This window comes from Mesocricetus auratus, unplaced genomic scaffold (genome assembly GCF_017639785.1).
Source record: "Mesocricetus auratus isolate SY011 unplaced genomic scaffold, BCM_Maur_2.0 Super-Scaffold_100004, whole genome shotgun sequence".
Taxonomy (NCBI): Eukaryota; Metazoa; Chordata; class Mammalia; order Rodentia; family Cricetidae; genus Mesocricetus; species Mesocricetus auratus.
The window spans coordinates 52,191,507-52,218,603 of record NW_024429189.1 but is presented as its reverse complement, the minus strand read 5'-3'; the positions used below and the strand labels follow the sequence as shown (position 1 = coordinate 52,218,603).

Sequence of the window (27,097 nt, the reverse complement as noted above, 5' to 3'; positions counted from 1 at the left end):
CAAAAAGGTTAGACAGTTCAGGCTATATATACTGCACCAAAAAGATGTTGTCTATGTGAAAAAAATGTATAAAATTACCTATTAATTGGGTGAACAAAAACAGTCACCTTTTCTTTCTACATTAACAAAAAACTAATAATATAAGAGAAAATATACAACATAAGGAGTATTAAAAATACCCTGTACTAATGTTTTATTCAGGTTTATCACTGAAGATACAAAAACATTTTTTGTTACTTAAAATAAGTTTCTATTAATCTCTACTAATTGAGAACTATTATCTTTATTTAGCAAAGTTATCATTAGGAATATATGCTTAAGGGTTGAAAAACTCCAAAACACAAGATTTTGGTAGTCCTTTTTTTTTTTTTTTTTTTTTTGGTTTTTCGAGACAGGGTTTCTCTGTATTGTTTTGGAGCCTGTCCTGGAACTCACTCGGTAGAGTCCTTTTTTTTTTTAATCCGCCTGCCTCTGCCTCACGAGTGCTGGGATTAAAAGTATAGGCCACCATCACCCAACTTCAGTAGTCCATTTTTAATTCTGTTATTTTATGAAATTTACTCACTGAAACACATGGAGTTTGTAGTATATCAACAGCAAGCTAAGTACCTGGAAATATTTACCTAACAGTGTTTATTTATATCAGAATAGTTCTATATTGAACAGAGAGATGTATGAAGGTCTATAGTCTGTGATAACATTCTCTATACATAGTGTTTATCCTGGATATGAACAAGACATTCACAATAATCTACCTACTTCTGTCCCAAATGCCCCCTGTTGATTTTGTGTTTAAGTTTGGAGCTGGCTATAAGGTTTTCTTAATGATATACATATAAACCCATGAATCCTCAGTTTTATTACTATCATACTGAAAACTCATCCGATGGATGACTTAAATATATATTGTATAATCACACAATTTTCATTAGCTCTTGTATGGTGGGACTTAGACTATGAGATAAGGTAAAATTCAGACGATTCTGAATTAGATTCTGTCAAGCATGGGGTTACACTGTGGGCTCACCCAACTTAGGTAAGGAGAAAAGAGCTCATTTAATAGAGCATATGGAAATACAAACATATTTCCTCTCTTGTAGAAAGCTTATATTTACCTTCCTGAGTTTTTAAACTCCAGATCTCTTAAAATAAGTAGTTACACAATGAAATTAGAAAACAGAGATGTGTATTCTACACACAGTAAGGATTATGTAAGAGAAACTTGAAATAAAAACTATTTAAAATTAAGTTTGAAATAGCACACTCACTTTCAGATTAACTGCATTAATGTAGAGTGACTGTCCTGTGAACAATATAAAATGAGAATTCTTTAGACTATTTTGTAAATATTTTGTTATTAAGTAATTCACAAAGTAATTTTAAACTTTTCCACAAAAGGACTGGAAGAAATACTTTGTAGATATAAAGTATAAAACAGTACTTTTATACAAAAAGTAGATGGGAAATAAATTTGGTTCATTATAGCCTATATTTGAAAATGTTAATTATGACAAGAGCTAGAAAACAAATTTCTCTATACAATCTTTTCCTTAAGTTAGATTTTGAAAGCAGTTTTAGAAAACAGGTTTTTAAAGCCCAATTTTAGAACTAGGGTCTTCTGCACATGCTAAGAAAGCACTCTCATACTGAGCTACATCTTAGTCCCACGGCTAATATTAACATTCACAGGTAGATAAAAAACTAGAACCCAGAAACTTAAGATATAATTTCTCTGAGGCAGGAAAGAGGTTAGGGCTTAGGTCACTTGATATTTTAATGCTATTTCATTTCCTTAGATAATTAAAAAAATCATTCTAAAAATCACATTTGAAAATAAACCAACCCCATAAAAACAATACCATGATGATTATCACTATCTAGTACTAAGTATACTATTAAAAACCTAATGTCTATTTAAAATGTGCCATTACTCTAAATTTTCAAGGGACATCAATGACCAAAATTCTTAGGCCTAAATTTTCTGGTGAATTTGTTACCTTCCTGCAAACAGAATAATCAAACTGTATGTCATGTTGATTCCAAGAAAGTATTTGGTTTAATTGAAGGAAGCATTTCATTAGGTTGGTGATCTAACAATTCTGGACCTAAAGTAACAGAACTGTCTTTTTTGACATGAAAAATAACAACTGTTAACATTGTCAGTACTCTATGGTTATATAATATGCACCAAGAAAATCCATTAAGTCTTTGCCTCTTGACACCTACAACCAACATAATATTTAACTAAAATACCAAGCTAGGAATGTTAAGCAACTCTTCACAGAAAAAAAAAAAGGCCCATGGTTGGATTTGGATGTATGATGGTTTTTATTTACAACTTTATTGGCAAAAAAGGGGAGAACTTTAAACAGCTTTAACACAGGGCACTGTAACTGACCTTGTTAGGTTGAACAAGTCCCATTCTCAGTGTCCACCTAATTGTCCAGATGTACAATACTGAACCTGCATATGCAGTTTCCTTTATCAAGTACAGTGCTCACCTCAGGCAGTCTTTTAAACATATAAATACAAAGGAAAGGAAACCACTCATTAAAAACTGCATCAAACGGAAAGTATTGTAAGTATGAATTTGCTGGAAATTACACATGCCCAATGAAAACCAAAAGCTGGAGAAGCAGTTACACTTCCTACAGGAGTGGACAGGTACAACAACAACCATCTTCTGTAATGACCACTTTCAATTTATCATCAACTACTCTGAACTTACTATGAGATGTAGTCAAAGTCAGAAGAGAGGACGCAGGGAGAGTATTCCTTTTTTGGAGGACAGCAGTCCTCCAGAATCACCGGAGGGAAGTAAACATCCTGTTGATTCTAGGTGGTAGAACAATTAACGTCAATTTCAGTTCATGTTGATCACGGTGAGCTGACCTAAGTTTCTTCCTTGGCTTGTTTGGTGTCATTCCTCTAGATCAAGTGTGTTTAATTCTTCTTCTAGTTCATCCAGATCTTCCCCAGTGAACAGATTTTCATCAACAGGAACAGCATCGATGGACCCATTTTCTTGTGCCCCGCTTCCGTTGTCCTCGTCCAAATCACTTCTTTCACCATTTTCAGCCCGACCCCCAGAAGCTTCACTTAATTTGTTCTCTAAAAACAAAAACAAGACACCAAAACGAAACTGAAACAGTGAGGCCTAGAAACAAGACAGTGCTCCAGTAGCAACCAAAAGGAGTCTAGTACCTTCATTCCTTTCCTAGAATTACTTCCCTGAAATTCCTGCAGCAAAGACAGGCCTTCCCTTTCTGAGCTTACTTGTACCAGTTATTTGTCTATTACGAAATCCAATTGTTTATAATCCTGGGTTCCTTTTGTGACTTAGTAATTTGGTTCTGAAATAGTTAATTCCCACATATATTGTTAGACTAAAGGCTAGGATGTACAGGCTTACATCTATGTCATTTACACCCACAGAATCATCAACCTTTAACAACACAGAGAAAACAATTACAGGTAAGTAAGTTTCCTCAACTCACTTTTAATCTTGACACATTATCTTCAGGAAACAAATTATTACTAATGCCAAGGGGGGGGGACCAAATGACAGCTATGGCTTGAAGACTCCCCCCACCCCCAAAATTTTCAGGAAAAAAAAAAGCAGTAATAATCTATCTGAAGTTTCCTTCTCTGGAATTATGGTTCATATGGGTCTGGTTTCTAGTACCACACAAGATCCGAGTGCCAGGCAACATTAGCATACAGCTATGTGTAAAGGAGAAACCAAAGATGCTGCCTCTTCTTGTTCAATGACATTTATATTAATGACAACTTAATAGCCTTACTTAAAATTTTAGTTAATATAAACATTTCTGACTACAAGGTCCTAAATATCAGAACCTTAGATATTGTCACCAAATCCCAACTTATAGAGGAAATTAGTTCCCATATCGCTATCAATCTTGGAGCTCAGGAGAATAAACCACTTATTTTAAATTACAATTTGCATATTTTCATAATAAAATCAGTTTTATTAGTTTTTTCTATTTCAGCTTTTGCCTTAATTAGTATTCCTCTGTGCTTTACTCTCACAGCAGGTATTCCTAAGCCAGTCTTCAGATTCCTTACCCAAGGCACAATTAGATATGAACCTGAATCTTTATGTCCACACAGTCGCTAGAACACCTTCCTTCCATACTCACACTCAATTGTTACTTACACTTCCAAGACTTGTTTCTTTTCCCTCATTATGTTTTTTCTCTTCTTCTACTAGAGCCTTTTTCTTTGTTTGACACATATTCATATTTTGAAAATCCTAAAAAGCCCAGGCCCCTTGACCACACTGCTTCTGACATTTGGTGTGTACTCATTTGTCTTCTTCTCCCTAGCTCCACAATGTCTTGGTAAATCCCTAACTGCAACTAATAAATTACCTGTAATTCTACTCCCCACTCCCCTGAAACTCAGTCTTTTAACCCTTTACTGAAGGGCTGGGTTTTACAGGCACCTCCCTTTTTGTCCATTCTACGACAAGGCATGTGCAGTATGTTCTAGACTGTTACGCTATGCATTCTGACTACCTGAGTTCCTTCATTGTGACACTAGTTAACTTTCAGCGTGTTTCTGTCTGCAAATAGTTATACAGAATTTTAGAGAATAACATTAAAAAGCTGTAATCTCTAAACTTGTTTTTGGTCTCCTTCTAAGAAGTTCAGTCAAGTTTCACTATCCAGTAAGCCATTCCTTTCTACCGCTTCCACTCCCTTTCTTATTCAGCTAAATGTTCACATTTCCAGTCTAGAGCCTGCATACACCTACCTGAGTTTGCCCAAGTCAGTGTAGCCCCCTCTAAAAGTTTCCTAGCTCTTTGGAACTCAGAAAAAGGAAGCATACTTACCATCTTTATCTGAAGCATACATGCTGAATCTTTCAAGACTGGCTACAGTGATACCCGTCTCTTCTACATCTCTTGGGATGTACAGGCTTACATCTATGTCATTTACACCCACAGAATCATCAACCTTTAACAACACAGAGAAAGCAATTACAGGTAAGTTTCCTCAACTCACTTTAATCTTGACACATTATCTTCAGGAAACAAAATTATTACTAATGCCAAGAAAAGAAAACAAAACAAATGACACCTATGGCTTGAAGACTCCCCTCACATTTTTCAGGAAAAAAAAAAAGCAGTAATATTCTATCTGAAGTGTCCTTCTCTGGAATTATGGTTTTGGAATATGTGGAATTCCATGACAAGGACACAAAATTGTATGATGTATTAGCAGAACTGCTATTGTTTTTATAGAACAAATTTTTAACAAAAAAATTATTTTAAAGGGAGAGTTTCTTTTAACATCTACTGTACAAAGCACTTAAATGTATGCACCAAGCACTGTTTTTTATTTTGGCTTTTAGATAGGGTGTCTCTGTGTAGCCCTGGTTTTTCCAGAGCTCACTTTGTAGACCCGGCTGGCCCCGGATTTACAGAGATCCACCTGCCTCTGCCTTCCAAGTGCTGGGATAAAAATCTCATGCTACCATCCCTCAGCACGTCCTAAGTTCCATAAAGAAAGCAGCCCTAAAAATATGCATCAATGAATTCATTCATTCTCAGAAGCAGCCTGAGTTAGGAATTACTTACCTGCAGTGCCGGTCAGAGTGGAGGTCTAGAGAAAGTTTCTTATTGATGGAAATGGGACCTGATCTCCGGAGTCTGGCCCAATGTTGGTGCTTTTAACCATGCTTTCATTTTCTCTACCATTTCCCCCCAGTAAGATCAATGTGAGGTCGAAGCTCGGCCTTACCTCATCACCACCTGTTCCCTGAATGTAGCGGGTATCATCTGCTTCCTCATCATCATCATTGACCAGCTCAGGACGAAATTCAAACACCTCACGACCACTGATCTATTCAGGGACACAAATACATCATCTCAGGGGAAAAGTTATCATTAACTTTAGACATACTACATAGAGGAAGACAGAACCCCGCATTTTAAAAACCATGAGACAGAAGAATAAAGATTCACTGGTGTGAGTCTGGGACATACCACCAGTGCTTTCCCCGCTTTGAAGTCAGAAAGACAGAACCCCACATTTTAAACACCATGAGACAGAAGAAGAAAGATTCACTGGTGTGAGTCTGGGACATACCACCAGTGCTTTCCCCGCTTTGAAGTCAGCTTTCCGTCTCTCCATATCCTGTTCAAGTTTATCAATCTTTTCTTGTCTTTTCCTTTTCTTCCATGCGAGAAAAGATTCTAGAGTGATTTTGGTAACATTTGGACCTAAGGCAGAACGCTGCAAAGGTAAAGAGATTTAAAGTCACTTCGAGGTGTTTAACAGCACTTTTCTTTTAATTCTTTCCCTATGATTGTCCTAAAACAGTAAATAGAGTAAATTATGATACTTAACCTAACACTTGAGGTAATCAAATCTCTTTTGAGCAGAAAAGTTTGTCATGAAAACTGTTGGTAAAACTATGAAATAAAAAAAAAAAACATAATAAAGCCAAGCTTCCTTTGTGTTCTTTCAGAAGATAAAACCAAAACCAAAACATCATCTACACTTCTCAGGGGTAATAGGTAATAAACGGGTAGAAAAATAAGCATCTGCCAGACACCCAGTGATGAAAGCTCTCTCTATATATACACTACCACACTGATCTCCACAAATAAGCAGAGGGTGACAAGACATTTATCAAACATGAGCAGTTAGGAAACGGTGGAACTAGAGTGAAAACAATCTCATGCATACTTGACGCTAACACTCATACTTTATTATTTTATCCTGTGTGACATACAAACAACACAGCCACACAGTCACTTAAGGAGTGTACATAATCTCAGTATTAGTCACATGTACACTGAAGCAAACATGCTAATCTAGTATTCACAATAATCTCAATTTCACACTATCCTCAATGCCCTTCAACTCACACAATCATCTACTTTGCTGAACTAGAGAACAGCAGCTGAAGAAGCTTCTTTACTCAGATTACGTCTCCCATAACTGGATAGATCAGACACATAACCACAATATTAGCATGTTACAAAGAAAAAAGACCACCAACAAGAGGCATAGATAAGCATGGTATGAAAACAGTGGTAGTTAGCACTTCACAAACAAAACAATCCTACATACTCCTATAATTAAAGTATGTTTGGCTAGCCGGGCAGTGGTGGCGCACGCCTTTAATCCCAGCACTCAGGAGGCAGAGGCAGGCGGATCTCTGTGAGTTCGAGACCAGCCTGGACAGCCTCCAAAGCCACAGAGAAACCCTGTCTCGAAAAACCAAAAAAAAAAAAAAAAGTATGTTTGGCTAATGTAAATGGTAAAACTTACATTTAAGATACTCAATAATTAGCTGGGCGTTGGTGGCGCATGCCTTTAATCCCAGCACTCAGGAGGCAGAGGCAGGCGAATCTCTGTAAGTTTGAGACCAGCCTGGACTACCAAGCGAGTTCCAGGACAGCCTCCAAAGCCACAGAGAAACCCTGTCTCGAAAAACAAAACAACAAAACAAAAACAAAAACAAAAAATCTCAATAATTAAAGTATAGTAACTTTAAGAAAATGACATTTTTCCTTTCTTAACATGCTATTGCCCCCAAGTGGTAAGTATTAGAATTTACAAAAACAATTAAAATAGCGTTTGTTTAAGAGAAAAGATACTTGTTACCTCTCTTTCAATTAGATCTTCTAATGAAATCTCATCTTCTTTCTCTTCTTTCTTTTTGTCCTTCTTCAGCACAAATCCAGGAGGAAGTGCATGGCGATACATGCAATTGTCGCCACCTCCAGGACACACCCAAAACCAGCCATACTTGTTATTTTCAATAGCTTCAAGGAAATGTCTGCACACCTATAGAGACAGTATTATTCAGAAGTGGTGGTGCAGTGCAAATCCATTGGACTTTGAGTTGCTTAAGTATATGGGACAAGTAACAATACTCACATCCTAAGGCTAACTTATGTACAAAGCACACTTATACACAAAAATGTTTGAAAAGACATCTAATACAAAGCCAAGCCTTATGGCTCACTCCTTTGTAATTCCAGCCCTCAGAAAGCCAAGGCAAGAAAAACTGTTTAAAAGAGTTCAAGGCCAGCCTGGGTCCCTGTGAAACCCTACAGGGTGAGACCCTGTCCCCCCAAAACAAGCCAGGGGCTAAAGAGATAGCTCAGTGGATAATGATGGGAGGCTTAGAACTGCCTCTAGCCCTGGCTCTAGGCAATCTGACTTGGCCTCTGGCTTCTATAGGCACTTGTACTCATGTGTACATACCACATAGACACTAATACTACACGTAACCAATTAAAACCAAACCATGTAGTATAACGTCAAAATCCAAAGCCCCTACTCTCGATAAATCCAGCCCAAGCATTAATGACATAAACTCTATTGGGATTACTTGACTAAACAGGCAACTCTGTACATGAGTCATAAGAGTACAAGGTTCAAAAGGAGCACAATAGTGATCTTAAACACAAATGGGCACAAAGTGCAACTGTGCTAAAACCCCAGCCAACAGCCTTCACACACACACACACACACAAACCCACCAATACACGCTCCCCAAAAAAAGCAAGGAGTGTTTATGAAGCACAATTCACTTAAGTCTTCCAGCAGAGCAGAACCTTATTGGCTGTGAATACAGAAGCTGAGCAATAATCTGAATTTTAAAACAACATGGTGATATTTTGCTTATGATCTAACAAATAAAGCTTGCCTGGAGATCAGAGTGCAAAGCTAGCTACACTAGTCAGCCATACAGGTCAGGCAGTGGTGGCACACACCTTTAGTCCCAACACTAGAGAGGAATGTAAGGCGGGCGGAGACAGGAGTACACTGTATTCAGTCTGCAGTCACATTGAGGACAGGATCGCCCCTTTTTGGTCTGAGCCTTGGTAGAGGTAAGAACTCTCTTGTGGTTGGCTGCTTTGCTTCTCTAATCATCAGTTTGAACCCCAATTATCTGTCTGCGTTATTATTCGTGCGACAAAGCATGTTGGAATTCATATGTAAAAATATTTTTTGACTTAGTAATTAAAAAACTTCCCAAGTATTTAAAAAAAATCGAACAATTAATTACATGGGTTGGCTTAATAAGCCTACTTCCATCATTACTCACAAGATAGAAGACTGTTAGCTAAGTGTGTATTGTATTCATCCTGTTTTTTTCAGTCAGAGCCAATTTATATAGACTGGTCCTGCATGGAATGTGCAATGGACCTTCTGGGATTACAGGTATATGCTACCATGTCCAGTTATGCGAACCCATAGTTAAAGAAGTCAAATCACTCCAGAAAATTACATTTAGGAGACTTTAGTTACTCAACTTTAGACAAATTTTGTTAAAACAATTTAATTAAAAAATGAAACAATCTGTAAATTCCAAAAAATAAAGCTTGATGCTGGTGAAATGTGATTTTCTAATACTTAACAATCCAGGAGAAAACATCAATACCTTGCCACAAAATTCTCCCAAATAATAAATGCTACAGCGACTCAATTCAAGAAAAGGACATACTATTTGCGTTTTTGGTTTTTTCTTTTCCGCCTCACCGTGCTTCTTGTTTACTACTTCTTCCAGCTTTTTCTCATCCCAATTATCCATAGTATCTAAATAAAAAGACACAACAATCAATTTTTATATCCCGCTCCCACAATATAGGCCTTTAAACAGACAGGTACACTAAACTGTAATATTCATAATATAACAATTTTCTCTGAAACAGGAAAGGCAGCATACACAGTATTGCGAATTATCTACCCAAGCTCCCTAAGTAATTTAGATAAATGACATTAGCACAGGAAGACAAGACAAATCCAAACTAAATCACTGTATTCTAAGCATCATTTATTTAAACTTTGTGCAAAACCCCAACTATTCTTTTCAAACAATACTAATATTGTACTAACATATTACTAAACAGTAAGAAATAATAAAAGAGATATACCTTTTTCAAGTTCTTCATCTCTTGCATCAATGTAAACACTTCGTTTTTCACATTTCCTCTCCAAAGTGAGGTCATGAGAAAACTTACATTTATCTCCTTTAGTACACTGCCCTTGTTTGAAGAATGCACACACCACAGATTTGGGATCTGCACCTGTATCAAAGGGGAAGTAACATCTGTACTACAGGCAAGCAATCCATTTTTGGGCCTCCCTGCCTGCTCCAGGGTGTTGGTTGTTCCTTTGTTTGTGTGTGTCGTCCCCCCCTGCAATCTTACAGGCTGCTAGATCATAAGGCATAGCTTATATATGGGATATAACTACTTCTGTTTAATTTATTATTTTCTATTTACTTATGTGAGAAAAAGTATCACTTAGGTGTTTAGTTAGATATTTCTTTAAAGCTCTTCACATAGCATTTGAGCTATTTGTTTATCTTTTATTCTTATCAAAATCAGTGGCAGAAGTGGAAAACCAAACACACAGGCTATTCTATACTTCCTTGGCTGTGCAGTCAGTGAGACAGGAGGCAAAGAAAAACATAAATGGAAGAATACTGCCCCAAATATGTACGTGATTTATAGTTGTCTCGGCTCCTCAAGACCACCCTCATCAAAACACAAAAACCAAAACCACAACAAACCAAAAGTTGTTTTTATTTTCTTAAAGCAAGGTCTTGCTGTTTGGCTGGTATTGATCCAGATCTGCCTGCCTCTACCTCCCAAGTGCTAGAACTAAAAGTATATATTACCATGTCAAACACAAATCAAATAAAAAACTTAATTTTTTAAAAAATTTATTTTATATGTGTAGCAATATGTACCTTTTGCCTCAGGTGGCTAGAGCGTTGGATCCCCTGGAGCTGGAGTTATGAACCTGCTATGGGTACTGGGAATTGAGACCAGGTACTCTCTAAGAGCAAGAGCTCTCACTCAAGTTCCCCACAAATCAAGTTTGAAACATGAATTATATTTGACAAAAATAGCACTTGACATTTAAATTTTACCTTTACTTATTTTTTGTGCAGCAACTACAGGTTTGAACAACTCATTTAGTTCTTGTAGTTCTTTCTTCTTGTCATCTTTCTTCAGTTTCTTTTCAGCTTCACTTTGAGCTACCTACATTTCCAAGTTAAAAATGTAAATCTGATTGCTTACAAAACTGTTTCACTACACAGCAATTACTAACATAACAAAGACATCTGCATATTTATATGTATGCAGTCTTTACATTAAGGGGCTTGCTTACACATTAGGTACTGTGGTTTAAACTATCATAATTGGTAAGCTTTGTAACAAATTCTTTTCTGTCCTATAATTAGGCATCACACCTAATTAAAACACATTCAGAGTTCATGGTTAAAATTTATTAAACACTTAATCCTGGCATTTAGCTAACAGTTCTCAATAGAAGTATTTTTCCCCAATGAAAATAATCTATACATAAAAATTTAATTGCATTTTGACATGAGATGAAAATATCCTGACACGTTCCATGACACAAAAATGGTCAATAACCACCACAAACTATAGTGCCCTTATTGAAAAGAAACCAATTTCGTTAATGTAGGTGATAATAGAAGGCACAATACATTCATAGTTCTAGAAAATGTTTTACATACCTAATATGACTAGTGTATTTATTTAAAACATTTATACCTCAGCCCCTATATTATAAGACACAATACAAGATGCTTAATTGGGGGAAGACAGACATACAACTATAACCCAATATCCATAGTAATTTGAAAACAAAGAATGTCTATATGTTTAGAAAAGTAGATTAAGCCGATAACTTTATAGAGGAGTTCTGATGAACAAGAAAGGAATGTAGCAAGAACCTGCCACTGTAAAGACAAAGGACCAGAGAACACCAACACATGAGAAACATCAATGACAAGTTTGGATTTTATCAGCAGGTAAGAGACTGTAACTTAGTGGTTTAAAGTAACCAGACCAGGTTTCATTTTACAAAGACAGGGTGGTGACTTTGAGGACAGACTAGCAATCCAAGAAGAAAGGCAAAGAGTCTCCTGCAATTGTAGGTAGGAATGCACTAGTTTTTCAAATAGGTGTGAGTACAAGAATGAGAAGAAAAGAGAGCATTTTAGGAAGCAGAACTAAAGGATTCTGGCCATAACAGAGGAGAAAGAGGAGCCTGGGATTAGCATATGCACAATAAGTGCTGCTGAAAAAGACAGGGAATACAGGAGGAACAGGTTTCAGGGCAGGAGGTGGAGATGAGCTCAGTTTTGGACACAGGAGGGTGAAATGCTTACAGAGCATCTGGGCGGAGCTGTTTAAAGGCAGCTGCACTGGACACGACACTGACTCCACTGCAACTAGACAGGGTCTAGTCTGAGACAAAACAGAACCTAATCTGTTAAGAGACTCAAGAAACAGCAGGAAGAAAAATAAATCAGTAAGAACAAAATGTGTTCAAAAGGGACAAACAAAACAAACCCGGGAAAAGAATGAACCAATGCTACAATTAGGTCATTCCAAGTTCTGACTTCCACTACACAGTGGAAGTGCTTATACAACAACAACAACGATTATTCTGCTTTCCTTTAAATATAAGTAGTCCTTGCTGATTAGGCTCATGTTACTTTTTAGAGAGTTGCTCAACAAAGTTTAGCAGTTGCAATGCAGTCAGCCCCTATTTACCCCTCTTCTGATTTATCTCCAGCCTCACAGTATCTGTCTATGGTTCGAGGGTAGAATATGGCAGCAGAGGCCCTGTCCTGTATCCCTAGCACAATTCCCTTAGGCTCTTGGGTAAACTGGCAGCACAACATATTCTCCCTAGAGATGGGAACGAGGAGGGAAGGGGCCTTCAAATGCCCTAACAGTTGCTTTGGGGAGCTGTGGAGCACACCCCAGGGAGAGATGTCTGGGAAATAATTAACAGCAGGGCCCCCTTCCTCCGCACACAACTCAGGGCAGAACCTCAGGTTGGGTCTACAAACAGGATGCTGATCAGCTTCAAAGTAGTATGTAGTAATTAGGTACTCTAAATTCCATGCTAGACCAACTTACCCAAGAAAGTATCAAAAACATGTATCAAAAACATAATACTGAATGTAGTGATATACTTAAGTAGCTCATGAATTTTATAACATTTCTAGGTTTATTAAATCTAAAACAAAATACTCAAACTACTAGGAAGATGTCAGAGGAAGAGGAAATAGTACTGGACAGGGAGCCTTCTTTAACCACCAGGGGAATTCTACAGGGAACAACTGCCCTTCTACTCTGCAATAAAAACTAGTATTTGTGAATAATTTAAAATCATGTAATGAAAAAGACTGAACCCAAGTCTATCGGGTCCAAGGCTTAGCATAAAGGCGATCCTTTGGTACCTTTGGGCAGTGATTCTAGGACTCTTCAGATGCCCAAATACATGGTAGCTCAAGTCCCTTGAGTATTACTTGAAATATCTAATACAACGCAAGCTATCTAAATCATCACATTGAATTGCTTAGAGAACAATAGCTTTCAAAGCTCTGTACCTGTTCAGTACAAACATTATCTAAATACACCAACCATGATGCACCTTTTCTTTAAAAAAGAAAACAAAACATTTTTGAACTTTAGTTGTTTCACACTGAAGACATTCTTACTAAACAATAAACAAGGTAAAGTTAGTACCTTGGAAGAACACTATCCTCTGGCTCTAGAATAAAGTTGTGATTCAAGAGAGAAAGAGACAAGGATGGAGACAGCCATGAAGAGAATCAGGTTTTACATAGATTAGTAATCTAGCAGATATATTATGCTGATATTCTCAGACTAAAAAACTGTACTTAAAAACCTACTTGAGGCTGGGCGGTGGTGGCGCACACCTTTAATCCCAGCACTCGGGAGGCAGAGGCAGGTGGATCTCTGTGAGTTTGAGACCATCCAGTTCTACAAGAGCTAGTTCCAGGACAGCCTCCAAAGTCACAGAGAAACCCTGTCTCGGAAAAAGCCAGAAACAAACAAACAAAAAAACTTGAGAATTTCTTTTCTATGTTCAAAGAGCGTTGCCAAGAATTAAGGAAGAGACATTAAAAAAGGAAATACTGAAAAAAAATCATATTTGTAACACCTTATGGAATGAAATGTCTAAAAAATCTGAAGAAAACAAGCTAAAGTTTTTGAACAAGTTACCAATTCTTATATAAGAACTTTCTAAGAAGCAACAAGACTAAAAAGAAGGCAGTTAACAGCATATATGTCTAGGTTGCTCACTATAATGGAAAACAATGTGACATAGACAATAAGTAGAACTGAAGAGAGAATCCAGAAACAGAGCCTAATATATCAGGAGTCATATTACAATTCAGTAGTGAAATGGTGCTGGACCAAGTAACTATCCAAAGACAATTTTATAGATATGTAAGATATAGGAAAAAGTATGGACTGCAAAAAGGAAGCAACCAGAAATAAAACAAAACCTAAGAAACTAAGAAAATTATACAAAACAATCCAGCAGAAAGTGAGACAAAATTATTGTACAGCAAAATAAACATGAAACAAATTATCTGCAATGTTAACAAAAGTATTTCTTACAAATTTGTAAGAAAGAGGCAGCCGATATTTGAGTAGTTGGATGCATAAAATGACAAGCATATGAGATGATTCACTCTACCACTGAGAACACAATGAAATGCTACTTTAAACTTATTATCGGGGGAAACACTAAGAAACCTTAGCATCCAGTACATATAGGAAATGAAAATGTGAAGTATTAGTCCACAGAATCTGTTCAGACAAACTTATTAAAATGAGAAGTTCAGGGTCAGAGATGGCTCAGTGACTAAAGGCATCTCCTGTCAATCCTGAGGAACTCAGTTCAGTTACTGGAATCTACACCACAGGGGAAGAAAGGGAGAACCAGCTCTCACAAGTTTTCCTCTGACCCACAGAGAAGCACTGTGGCATGTGTACTGATGTACATAAAATAAAAAATTTAAAAGCATTATAAGTTCATTTTCCTTGACCTAGAAAGAGAAGTCTGTAGACAATTTATACAAGAGAAATAAAAGCTTAAGCACATTTAAGGACATTATTTACCAGAGTATTCCTTGTAGAAGTATTCTAATATCAAAAAGATAGAAACAATGGGATCACTTATGAGTTCTATAAAGAGCCACTGCCGTAGAAGATGTAAGAAAGATTAAGACATAAGTTTATAGAGTATGGTATTACTTTGCAATATAATCACAATACCAAGTAATCTGAGATAAATGCTATATTATTATTACAACCATCAGAAAATACAGCAATTTAAATTATTTACCTGACGTGGATTCTGTTGACCAAATTTCACTTGATGAGTGACAGCCTTAATAAACTTCTGTTGCTTTGCTCCTTTCTTATTCTTTAGACCGAAAGTTTTGTCCTAAACGAGAAAGTACACAGAAATATCTTGGTAAATTATTATTACTATCTTTTCAATGATGTGTCAAAAACCATTTATTAATTGATAGGAAAAAAATAAGTCTTCATCAAAACGTAAGATTTATTTTTACTTTATGTGTGTGTTTTACCTGCACGCAAGTTTGTGTGCTACATGTGTAGAGGGCCCAGAGACCAGAAAACGGTGGTGGATGTCCCAGAACTGGAGTTGTAAGTGGTTGTGAGCTGCCATGTGGGTGCTGGGAATTGAATCCAGAGTCATCTGGAAGTGCATCCGGTGCTCTTTAAATGCTAAACCATCTCTCTAGCCCCAGAAATTATATTCTTTTTTCTTATTTTATTTTCCAGTTTAAATTTAGATAAGAAACAAGGTTGCTTCACAAGTCAGTTCCAGGTCCCTCTCCCTTTCCCTCCCCTCCTCCCGTGCCCTCCCCCCAACCCCCCTACTCCCGTTATCCCCTCATTCCCCCAGGGAGGGTGAGGCCCTCCATGGGGGTGTCCATAGTCTGTCATTTCATATATATTCTTTATGCCAAAAAAAAATATATAAAGCATCACACCATCAGGCAAAGACAATGTATCACTTAGTTAAGGTTTCTATTGCTGTATTAAAATACTATGGCCAAAAGAAACTTGGGGAGGAAAGGAATTATCTTACAGCTTGTAGTCCATTATCCTTGGTGTGTGTGTATGTGTGGGGAGACACAGGAACTGATATAAAGGTTATGGAGCAGTGCTGCCTACTGGACTGCTCCTCACAGCCTGTTCAACCTGCTTCTTTACAGCACCCAGGATCAACAACCTAGAGGGCACTGCCCACAGTGAGTTGGGTCCTTCCACATCAATCATCAATCAAGAAAATAAGGTCATCTTTTGAGGGTACTTTCTCAGTTGAGTTCTTCCAAAAAAATTAACTCTGGCCTGTGCCAAGTTGACATAAAAACTAGAGAGCACAATGAATATGAAAATATTTATCACTTAAAATATCAACTATCACTACACAAAATTGAATACTAAATACTAATTTAATACTAAAACGGTCACTGTCACCATTAAATCTTTTAATGCTGCTTTTCTCCTTAGTATGTTTCAGATTATTAGTCTTTGGGACCTGTGGAGTTGTTATACTGGTACAAGTTGTCCCATGGTCAAACAAGTCAAGGAAAATGCTATGTGAAGAGTATTCTCTTAACTTTTTTTCTTTTGCAGTGCTGGCAGTAGAACCCAGGGCAATTTACATATGATGTAATCTATTACTTACTGAGCTGAACACCAAATCCTAGATTCTTAAGTCTCAATTAATCTCAGGATGCACTTTTGTAAACTTATGGTACTGATACATAGACAGAAGTTTCTGCCGCCCTAGTCCCACAGCCGTTTAGTCCCAAATAAACACACAGAGGCTTATAGTAGTTATAAACTGGCCAATGGCTCAGGCTTCTTATTAGCTAGCTCTCTCTTAATGATTAACTCATTTCTATTAATCTACGCATCTCCATGTGGTCTTTGCTTACTGAAAAATGCCCCAGGCATTCTACCTTCCCAGTAGCTACATGGCTTCTCCTTGACTCCACCTATCCCTTTGGATTTCCTACCTGTCCATTGACTGAAACAGCTTGATTCATTAACCAATAAGAGATACATATATTCACATCATACAGAAGGATATACCCCATCACTGACAAACTTGTTTTGGGAAATACAGTACAAGAACGGACACCTAAACTTCTGGACTAGTTTCTAGAACACCGCCACAAATTTAACTGGAGTTAGGGATTTTTATTAGTTCATTGGAAGCTTCCCAATATGGAGATTATCATTTTGTGCCCAGCACTTATGGTGAACCTTGGCTCTTTACCCCATATTCAATAAGTATGGTGAAGAAAGGACTTCAGATTTTTGTTTTGTCTTTCGTTTTTCCAAGACAGGGTTTTTTCTGTGTAGCCCTGGCTGTCCTGGAACTTGCTCTGTAGACCAGGCTGACCTCCAACTCACAGAGTTCTGCCTGCCTTTGCCTTTCTAGTGCTGTCGTTAAAGGCATGCACCAACAGTGCCAGGTTGGAACTTCAGACACACAAGGACGCATGCAAATGGTTTTAGGTGCTATAAGGAGATGAATGGTATCCCTTGAAAACCTAAAACCTGTATCTACCATACTTTAAATTCATCTTTATTCGGAAACAAGTCTTTGTGGATACAACCTTGAAATGAGGTTATACCAAGAGAAGGCAATGTGAAGACAGTAGAGGAGTAACACAAACTCAAGCTAAGGAACACCAAAGAATGCTGGATGACATCATAAATGCTGGACCAAGCCAGAAGATTTTTTTCCTTGTGGTCTTCGGAAGGGGGACACAACCATGTTTACACTTGGATTTCAGACTTCTCCAACACAGAATGGTGAGAAAACAAGTTGTCTAGTAATAGTTTGGGGTAATTTGTTACAGCAGCCCAAAGAAACTACAACAGCGAGATCAGTCCTAACACAAATAGGTGGCACTATCTGAACTGTTTTATTTACGTGATTTCATTTCTCTGTAAGGGTCTGGCAAGGAGAGAGATAAGCCTGACTTTAGGGCAGAGAAACAACAGGTGGGGGGGGCAGTTATCTTTTCGTTCACTGAACAGACCCTGGACATTCTGAGGTCCATCCTTGGTTTTTTAGGAGATAGAGAGGGCAGGTTTTATTATGAGTGCAGGAGAGCCTTGACATAATTCTCTTGCTTCAATCTCCTGAGTGTTTACATTATAAGCACACACTCCCACATCTGGCTTCAGCCTCCCATTTTAATCACTCCCCACGGCCTCTGTGCCTAGTGAAAACAAATACACCACTCTCCATCTCTGTAAGGAATACACACCTGTTTGCTGTGGTAGAGTTACCTTACTGAGCCATAGTGGGTATCAACTATTAGCTATTCTAGCATCTTTAATCCAGTTTTCAGTCTCTCACTTTCTACAGTATGGTTTTCTGGAATACTTCTTAACAGAGAGCACTCAGTCCTGCCTGCTGTTCTCAGTTACCAACTCATTCATGAGCTGCCAACCTTCATATGTAGAAGTTCAACATTATAGACGGCTCTATATCTCAAACAGGGTTTGTGTTTTTTTCCCCTTCTCATTCCCTTGCTTATGAGTGATTTCACAGAAGGCAAAAAGATATTTTGAATGGAACTAGAGATTCTCTGAAAAGCCTTCAGTCTGAAAGGACAAACACTTTCCAAGAACTATCTGAAACCATGCAACACAACATAATCTTTACAGTGTCTTAAACTCAATACAGTCTTTCAATGTTTTTAACAGTAAAGAGCTCACAGGTGTTTTGAGTCTAAAAGGTTTACTTCTCACTGGTAAATACTTTATTCATTATCATATACTTAAATTTTACTTTTACTTAACCTAGATGACATCCCAGCATGACATTACAAAATTCTACATATATATATTCTACAGCTTATGCCTATGAAAAAGTAAACATAAAAGCTGAAATTGTCTCTTATCAAGCTTTTTATAAATGGCACCCTCTATTTTTGTACAAAGCTTAATGTTTTAGCCAATTCCGGGTAAGATGGTCAAGCGTCATGTGACAGATGGGCTGCAGCCAAGTATGCGATGCCCCATCTTCTTTGCACAGAGATGAGCTATCATGAATGGGAAAGGAGACTCTAGTAAACCATCAAGACCAAAGTGCATCAGCACTTATAAATGCTTTGCCTGATATGCAATTATAGGAGCAGTAAACCATGAATAGATTAAATTGGATAGCAAAGCATATACTGATATAGAAATATTTAAGCTGGAGGGGAAGACGCCACAGGGGCCTGGCAGCTTGAGAACAAAGTACTTCCGTAGCTTGGGAAAGGTATAATTCCAGACCTGAAAAGGAAAAACATCAAAATACAAGCAGAAAATCCCCCACCAAGCTTCCAGGTTTTTAGCACTTAATTAACCAGTTTAATAAACAGTTTAAAAGGCTCTACTTTTAATTTATTTTTGTACAGTAATTTTTTTCTAGAGAAAGGGTAGGCATTTACTAAGCAGATTCCTGAATTTTTCCATCTACACAGACATACAGACACATGTACACTCTACTGAGTCTCCTTCATAGACCTAAGATTATCTCTTACTAAGTGTAGAAACTCTGACATGTTCCCAAATTCTGTTTAAGAATACAATCTAGCTGGGTGTTGGTGGCACCTCTGCACTCAGGAGGCAGAGGCAGGTGGATCTCTGTGAGTTCAAAGCCAGCAGGGACTACAGAGCGAGTTTTAGGACAGGCTCCAAAGCAATACAGAGAAACTCTGTCTTGTAAAACAAACAACAAAATACAACTTAAATCTGGCACTAGGGAAGTCTCCAGAGATTCACAAGGATGACCCCAACTAAGAATCTAAGCAATAGTGGAGAGGCTACCTTTAAATGCCCTTCCTCTATAATCAGACTGACGACTACCTTATAAGCCATCCTAGAGCCTTCATCCAGTAGCTGATGGAAGCGGAATCAGAAATTCACAAGCACTGAGCTGAACTCCTGGAATCACAGAGAAGGAGTGATGAGCAAAGGGGTCAAGACCATGCTGGGGAAATCCACAGAAACAGCTGATTTGAGCAAGTGGGAGCTCAAGAACTCCAGTCTGACAGCAGGGGATCAGCATAGGATGGAACCAGGCCCCCTGAATGTGGGTGTCAGTTGGGGGGCCTCTGCCAGTGGAACCAGTATTTATCCCATAGGGAGCCCATTCCCTATGGAGGGAGATTCTCTCAGCCTAGAAAAATGGGGGAAGGCCTAGGTCCTACCCCAAATGATGTGACAGACTCTGATGATCCCCTATGGGAGGACTCACCCTCCCAGAGGAGTGGTTGGGGTTTGGTGGAGGGCATGGGAGGATGGAAGGGAGAGGGAACTGGGACTGGCATGTAAAATAAGATTGTTTTTAACTTAAAAAAAAAAAAAACAATCCAGAGCCAAACTGAGCCAGGTAACTGTGCCATGGAAAAGAGTCTAACCTTAGTTTTCTGAATTAAAGACGTACAACAGTGAGGCACCATAGAAACTAGCTGACAGCACGGACTTGGAGGCCTGACTTTCTGGGTTTAAATCCTGTCATCTTGCTTGCCAATTCAGTATACCTTAAGTAAGTTATTTAACTTTTGTGCCTGTTATCGCAACTGCATAATGGGCACTAATACTTATTGAGACAAAGGAGCTACGTATCACTTATAGATGGCTTTTTCCTTGTTTGAGACAGGGGTTTCTCTGTATTGTTTTGGAGGCTGTCCTGGAACTCACAGATCTGCCTGCCTCTGCCTCCCCAGGGCTGGGATTAAAGGCATGCGTCACCAATGCCCAGCTTCCTTGTCTTCAAAATAATGAGAAACTATCTAGCTCAATACCTCTGAACTATTCAATGACATAATATTTAAATTAAAATGTATTTGATTTAAGCCCTTACTCCTCCCACTACTGTAACCTATGTTTTCCAGAGTCCTGGTTAAGTTATAGATTGGTTTACCAAAAGCATCCACCCCTGACACATGCACACAAAGCCTAGGTGAGCCTTAAACTGGATTTATAGCTGAGGAGGACCTTGAATTTCTGATCTACTTGCTTCTATCTTCAAAGTGATAGAATTACACAAACATACCACCATGCTGTTTCTGTGGTACCATAGAGTCACCCGGGGCTTCAAGTGTACTAGGTAAGCACTCTACGTGAGGTACAAGGTCTACATTCTGAAATAACACTGGGACACCTTAAAAGTAGGATTTACAACCCAAACTATTTCAATAAAGCCTTTCTTGAGCTCTGAACAAACACCTCAAAGTTCAAATGGATTTGGGAGTGGGAAAGTATTCGCTAGGAAAAGGTTTTATTACTTCTGTAAAACTAGGAAAATACGTCTAAGGCTTCAAAAGTCATTATAGGGAAAGAAGGCTATGTCTCAGTGGATGAACTCAACAGTAGAATGCAAAGGAGTTGGAAAGGAGGCTGTAAGGAAAGGAATGCTTCTCGAATCTCCACACACCCAATTCCAGACTTGACAACTCTGACCTCTTTTCCTTTCTGACCCTTAAGCAATCCTACTCCCTTTACAGGCCAGCGTCCGATCCTTAAAGATGTTTAAGAAAAAACAAAGGAGAACGTCAACTTTGACAGTGTTTCAAGATAAATGGGTTCTGGGTTCTATTATCTGGGACCCTAAGGTAGGCAGAGGTTGATACTGCATTAACTCGGTTTTGTCCAAATACACAACCTAATATATTTTGTTGTCTATGAAATGAACACTTTGCAACTGATTAATTTAACTGCCAGCAACCAACAGCTTCATCTTTCTTACAAGCCCGAGGACTATTCTTCAGTGCCACATGTCCCCAGGGGGAACAAACATTCCTTATCATCCGCTAGCCCTACACCCAAAGGCACCCGACCCAAGCCAATGATTATACGTATTTTTCTTTTGTTCTTTTTAAGAAAAAGATTTGATATGCCTGCACGTGTATGTGTGTGAAGGCACCAGATCCTATGGAACTGCAATTAGCTTGTCCTGAGCTGTCATGTGGGTGCTAGGAATTGAACCTGGGTCCTCTGGAAGAGCAGCCAGTGCTCCTAATTACTGAGCTGGCTCTCCAGCCCCTTTCTTCTTCTTCTTTTTTTTTTTTTTTTGTTTGTTTTTTCGAGACAGGGTTCTCTGTATTGTTTTGGAGCCTGTCCTGGAACTGGCTCTGTAGACCAGGCTGGCCTCGAACTCAGAGATCCGCCTGCCTCTGCCTCATGAGTGCTGGGATTAAAGGTGTGTACCACCAACGCCCAGCCCTTTCTTCTAATCTTTAAGACAGGGTTTTATGTTATCATCAAGGCTGTCCTCAAACTTGAAATCCTTTTGCCTCAGCTTGGATTCCAGGCTCTGCCTTGTCTATGGTTGGACATTTTGTTGCTCAAAGTTGATCTCAATGTATTATTTTGGCTATAAGAAAGCAAGTTATATATTGTTTGGGACAATATGTGAATGGAGAGTAAAACTTGAACCACTGTGTGATACATTCATTTCAAGAAGAAAACATATATTCCCAAAAGTGAATTTATGATGTCTCGGACAATTTAAAAGAGGAACAGGAAAAAATGCAATTTTCTTTTGTTACAAAAGTCAACAGGGGGCTGTTTTACATGAAATTTGACTAAGGAGACAAAATATAAACTTAACCAACCACTGCAAAGCTCCTAATAAAAGTCTTCAAGACATGCTAGGGTCTCAGAGAAATTACAAACCAAATCAAACCAGGCTTAATTCTGTTACTGTATTAGGCTACTTTTAATCAGTTAAAGGATGTAGTTTTCTTTTCTTTTCTAGAAAATGCATTTATCTTCGAAGATGTCTTCACTGATGGAAACTAAAGTCAAGTTCTCTTAACTTCAAAAACAAAAATAAACCAACCACCAAACAAAAAGCAACAACCAGAAATACAACAAAAACTTGTTCCATGATGAATGAAGCCAAAATATCTTCATGGTTGTTAGATAGAATACTATAAACAAATTTGACTCCCCCCCCCCCCAAGACAGGGTTTCTCTGTGTAGCCCTGGCTGTTCTGGAACTCACTCTGTAGATCAGGCTGACCTCAAACTAAGAGAGACCTATACCACCACTTTAAAGAAATACCTTTAGTCTTAAAGTTGGTTCAATCTCAGTAGTCTTTAAGTGAAATGGTATCTCCAAATGTCCTTTGATGGCACAGCACTGAACTGCCATCAGATTATTATTCCCAGATATTTGTCTCCCAAATCCTGATTTATTTAGCTTTCCTCCCCCCCCCCCACTTTTTGAGGCAGAATTTCTCTGTGTAGACCCAGCTGTCCTCGAACTCACAGAGATCTGCCTGCCTCTGCCTCCCAAGTGCTGGGATACCACCACAGTCCAGCAATTATTTTGCTTTCAATGTTCTGGTTATGGCAGGTCTGCTTCAGAGCTACAACAGCCACGATTATTAATGTCTTCACATTAATTTTATTTAAATTAAACCAGCTAACTTTACCTATATACATTGACAAAGTTCTCATTAGACTTGTAGAAGGGAACCCTGGGGATTCTCACGGCTATCTTTCAAGGCTGTAGCAATCAAATGTTGAAAAACAAAAAGCAAACAGCTCATTTCAAAGCCCCGAAACATTCATTGTGGTGCTTTACTAAGAATTAATCTATAGAAAGCTGCTTTCTATTCAGATATGTTATGCTGTAAAACGGGCATTGCTTTTCCCAACTATAACCCCAAATCCGTGAGGGGCCATACATCTTTTAAGTATGAGGAGGATTAGTCGGGAAGATCTCACAAAGAGATACATGTAGTTTACCGAATGTCAAATATAGCTAAGTGTCTTAAGGAAAACAGTCGTTGTAACGCAGATGAGGAACATCAATCCTTTGCCTCGCTCACTGAACGAAGGCCTACAGGTTCAGCAGTTGCTGGCGTGTGTAAGTAAACCGAGAGCATCGTATTCAGCACGGGCAGTAACGCAGCCTACACATTTAATTCGGACTCTGAATTAAATACTATGTACAAGACAGCTGGGCTACCCTTTGCCTGACCCGGAAGTTTCAGATGGGCCAAAAGAAAAAAAAAACATCAAAAAAACCAACCCAAGTAAATACGTTGACGCTTGAGATTTAAAAGGGCTGCGTCTCACTGTCTGATAAAGAAATAAAAAACAAAAACCCAAGAGGCAGCAGGCCTGTCAGAGGAGGCCTTCCAGGACTCCGCTCAGCCTGTTTACTCGGGCACAGCCCCGAGGAACGGCTGCAACTCGTGCGCGGAGAAGAGGCCGGCCCCGGGGTCACCGGGCGGCCGAGTGGGCGCGGCGGGAGCGCGGGTGGAGACGCGGCGGGAGCGGGGGCGCAGCGGCCTCACCAGAGCAGGCCAGGGGCGGCGAGCGCCACCCGGGCCGAGGCTCACCAGGCTGGGCGCCGACACGTGGCCCCGGGAGCGGCGCTCGGCAGCCCGGCGAGCCCCAGCCCAGCGCGGAGGGGGAGGGTACTCACCTCGATGATCTTCTCCTTCTTCTTCTGCTCCGCCTTCTTGCTGCCCCCGGCCTGAGCCTGTTTCTTGGGGGGCATCGCGGAGGCGGGGGCGCCGAGCCGACTGCGGCGCAGATGGCTACCGTCGGGGCGTCCGGCTGCGCGGCGGGAGCAGGAAGACCCAGCCGCCGCCGCAGCGCACGGAAAGCGACTCGCTCATTCGCCGCCCGGATGCGGCCTTTGCGACAGGACGGCGCCGCACGGCATTGTGGGGGGGAGGAGGAGGGGCCCAGAGGAGCGGAGGCCGGAAGTGGGGCTGCGCGTGCGCTCCGGCGGCGCCCGGCCGGGAGGGGGCGTGGGTGAGACGTGGGAACGAGAAAAGGCGGAGCGCGGGACATCTCGGTTGGTGGCGCTCGGGGATTGCTGGGCTCGCTCCGTCATTGCCTCGGCGAGTGTTACGGGAGTGTTACCTGTGTGGACCCCTGAGCTAGATAGTTCTAGATCTGGTTGGGACTCCATAGTACCAATCTGGGAGATAACGAGGTAGCTCAGCGATTCTGAACTACTTTCCTGACCCCGGAGGGACAGGGTTGGAATGCAGCACCTTCCAGTGTGAAACTGTGTGAAGACCTAAGAGTTTCGTTTGGAGATCGGCAGAAGTGGATAGAGCCTTTAATCTCGTTTGAAGTCCTGTATTAATTTTAGGTTTTGCGGGAATGCTTTAACGATTCCCGAAAATCACCATTTTACTATGGGAAAGTTTATCAGTGTGGGCTAAGTAAGCCCAGTTTAAGCACACGATTTCACTCATTACAGCTACACCAGGTACGAATGGTTAACTATTAGCTCTTGAAACACACACACACACAAGCTGCCTAAATTTAGGGTAAGGTCTGAGACAAGGATTTCAGCCCGGACAGTCTTGCTTTAGGGCCTATATTTCTGTTGTATTCTAGTGCAAAATTACGACTTGTCCTTGAAATAAAAATGAGTCTATTAGTATTTTCACAACCAAAATACACACTTAATACACAATGAACGGCTGTTCTTTTGCGTAGTTATTGTTTTACTGGCCTTGACTAAGGTAAGAATCATTCTTCCAGAGAAGAGTTAGTCATTTTTCAATATTTTTCATAAGGAGAAAACTGCTGCTTTGTGCAGGTGGTGGCACAATCCTGGTGGCTTGTTCACCTGGTGGCAGTGGAAGCAAAGAGAGACGCTTGGGGGCAAGGATCCTAATATTCACTTTAAAGGTTCGCCCCAACGACCTGACTTCCCTCCTCCCTTTATGTGTCCCACTCCCCCAGGAGTGTCACCCAAGTCAACATGGGCTTTCTTGGGACACTGACAGTTTACTTTCTGTGTTACTTATTTTTTTAGTGGTGATCTTAATATCTTCCTTTTTAGTGACTCATTTAGTGCCTTTGATTTTTGAGTATTTTTATTGGCAATCAGTACAATATAAATATAGGAATCTAGAACAATTTAGACTCTCTACAATCATAGCTGAAGAGTTGTAGTTCACTATTACCTCTCCATGCTGTTCTTGGTTTCTTTTGTTTGTGGGTTATTGGTATGTTTGTTTGAGACAGGGTTTCTTTGTGTGGCCCTGGCTGTTCTGGAACTCACTCTGTAGACATGGTTGTCCTAAAACTCAGAACTACTTGCCTCTGCCTCCTGAATGTTGGGATTAAAGGTATGTGCCACTACAGATCTGCAATGCTAACCCAAATACTGCAGCACTCTGTGGAGAAGGTTGAGGCTGTTCTTTTGTTGTTTGTATGTTTTTTTTTTTTTTTTTTCGAGACAGGGTTTCTCTGTGTAGCTGTGGCTGTTCTGGAACTCGCTCTGTAGACCAGGCTGACCTCCAACTCACAGAGATCTACCAGCCTCTGCTTGCCTTTGCGTTCGTAGAGCTAGGATTAAAGGCCTGTGCCACCACTACTGTTGCTCTTGGCCTCTAACTAAACCTTGCTAATTCTAGACTGTGGCCAATTAGTCCCAATACATTCCTCTTATGTGGAAATTAGAATTGATTTTAGTTGTTTATAACCCCAAATTTATTATGGACTGAATTGTGTTCCCCAAATTAATAATTCCCACGAACTCTGCTAGTTCAGAATGTGACTCTAATTGGAGATAGGGCATTATAGAGAGAGCAGTGAAGGGACTGGAGAGATGTCTCAGTGGTTAAGAAAGGAGTTAAGTTACAATGAGGTTTACAGGGTACACCCTAATCCAATCAAAAAAAGAAAATTTGAGTTAATTTTTTTTTGAGATAAGGTCTCCCTAAGTTGCTCACATTGGCCTTGAACTTTATAGACTGGGCTGGCTTTGAATTTACCTTCTTCCTACCCGAGTCTCCCAAGTAGCTGGAATTGCATGTTTGTGTCACCAGGCCTGTTGTAAGAGACTATCTCTGTGTAAAGAAGCAAGAAAGAGCACATGAAGACATAGCCGGAAGCTGCTATCTTAGCCAAAGACAGGTTTAGATCATGACCCAGTTGGGGGTCGAGTGACCCTTCCTCAGGGGTTGCTTATCAGATATCCTTCATATCAGATGTTTCCAGTACAGTTCATAACCACAGCACAATTACAGTTACGAAGTAGCAGGAAGATGATTTTATGGTTGAGGTCACTATGACATGAGGAACTGTTGCAGCTTTAGGAAGGCTGAGAACCACTGCCTTAGAAGAAACCAAACACAGAGATGATGCTATAGCTCTGTTGACAGAGTGGTTGTCTCACATGCCCACAGCTTTGGGGTT

At 39.6% G+C, this 27,097-nt stretch overlaps 1 protein-coding gene and 1 long non-coding RNA gene across 3 annotated transcripts; one reads left to right on the top strand and one right to left on the bottom strand.

The window, feature by feature from the left end:
* Positions 1 to 2,309: 2,309 nt before the first annotated feature.
* On the bottom strand, positions 2,310 to 24,578 carry Zc3h15 (zinc finger CCCH-type containing 15). 2 transcript variants are annotated; one of them, XM_040745700.1, is made up of 10 exons: positions 24,354 to 24,578; positions 15,204 to 15,305; positions 10,927 to 11,038; positions 9,923 to 10,075; positions 9,430 to 9,584; positions 7,641 to 7,823; positions 6,114 to 6,260; positions 5,766 to 5,867; positions 4,856 to 4,979; positions 2,310 to 3,111 (listed from the first exon to the last, which is right to left on the bottom strand). In XM_040745700.1, exons 1-10 carry the CDS (start codon positions 24,426 to 24,428, stop codon positions 2,921 to 2,923), a joined length of 1,344 nt encoding a protein of 447 aa, XP_040601634.1. In that variant the 5' UTR covers positions 24,429 to 24,578; the 3' UTR covers positions 2,310 to 2,920. The 2 variants fall into 2 exon arrangements, with proteins under 2 accessions (XP_040601634.1, XP_005065164.1); XM_005065107.4 differs by having other exon boundaries at positions 9,493 to 9,584; positions 24,354 to 24,576.
* LOC121140410 lies at positions 17,640 to 22,874 on the top strand. The gene is made up of 3 exons (XR_005877241.1): positions 17,640 to 17,722; positions 21,418 to 21,525; positions 22,671 to 22,874. It is a non-coding gene; the product is annotated as an uncharacterized LOC121140410 (long non-coding RNA).
* Positions 24,579 to 27,097: the final 2,519 nt, after the last annotated feature.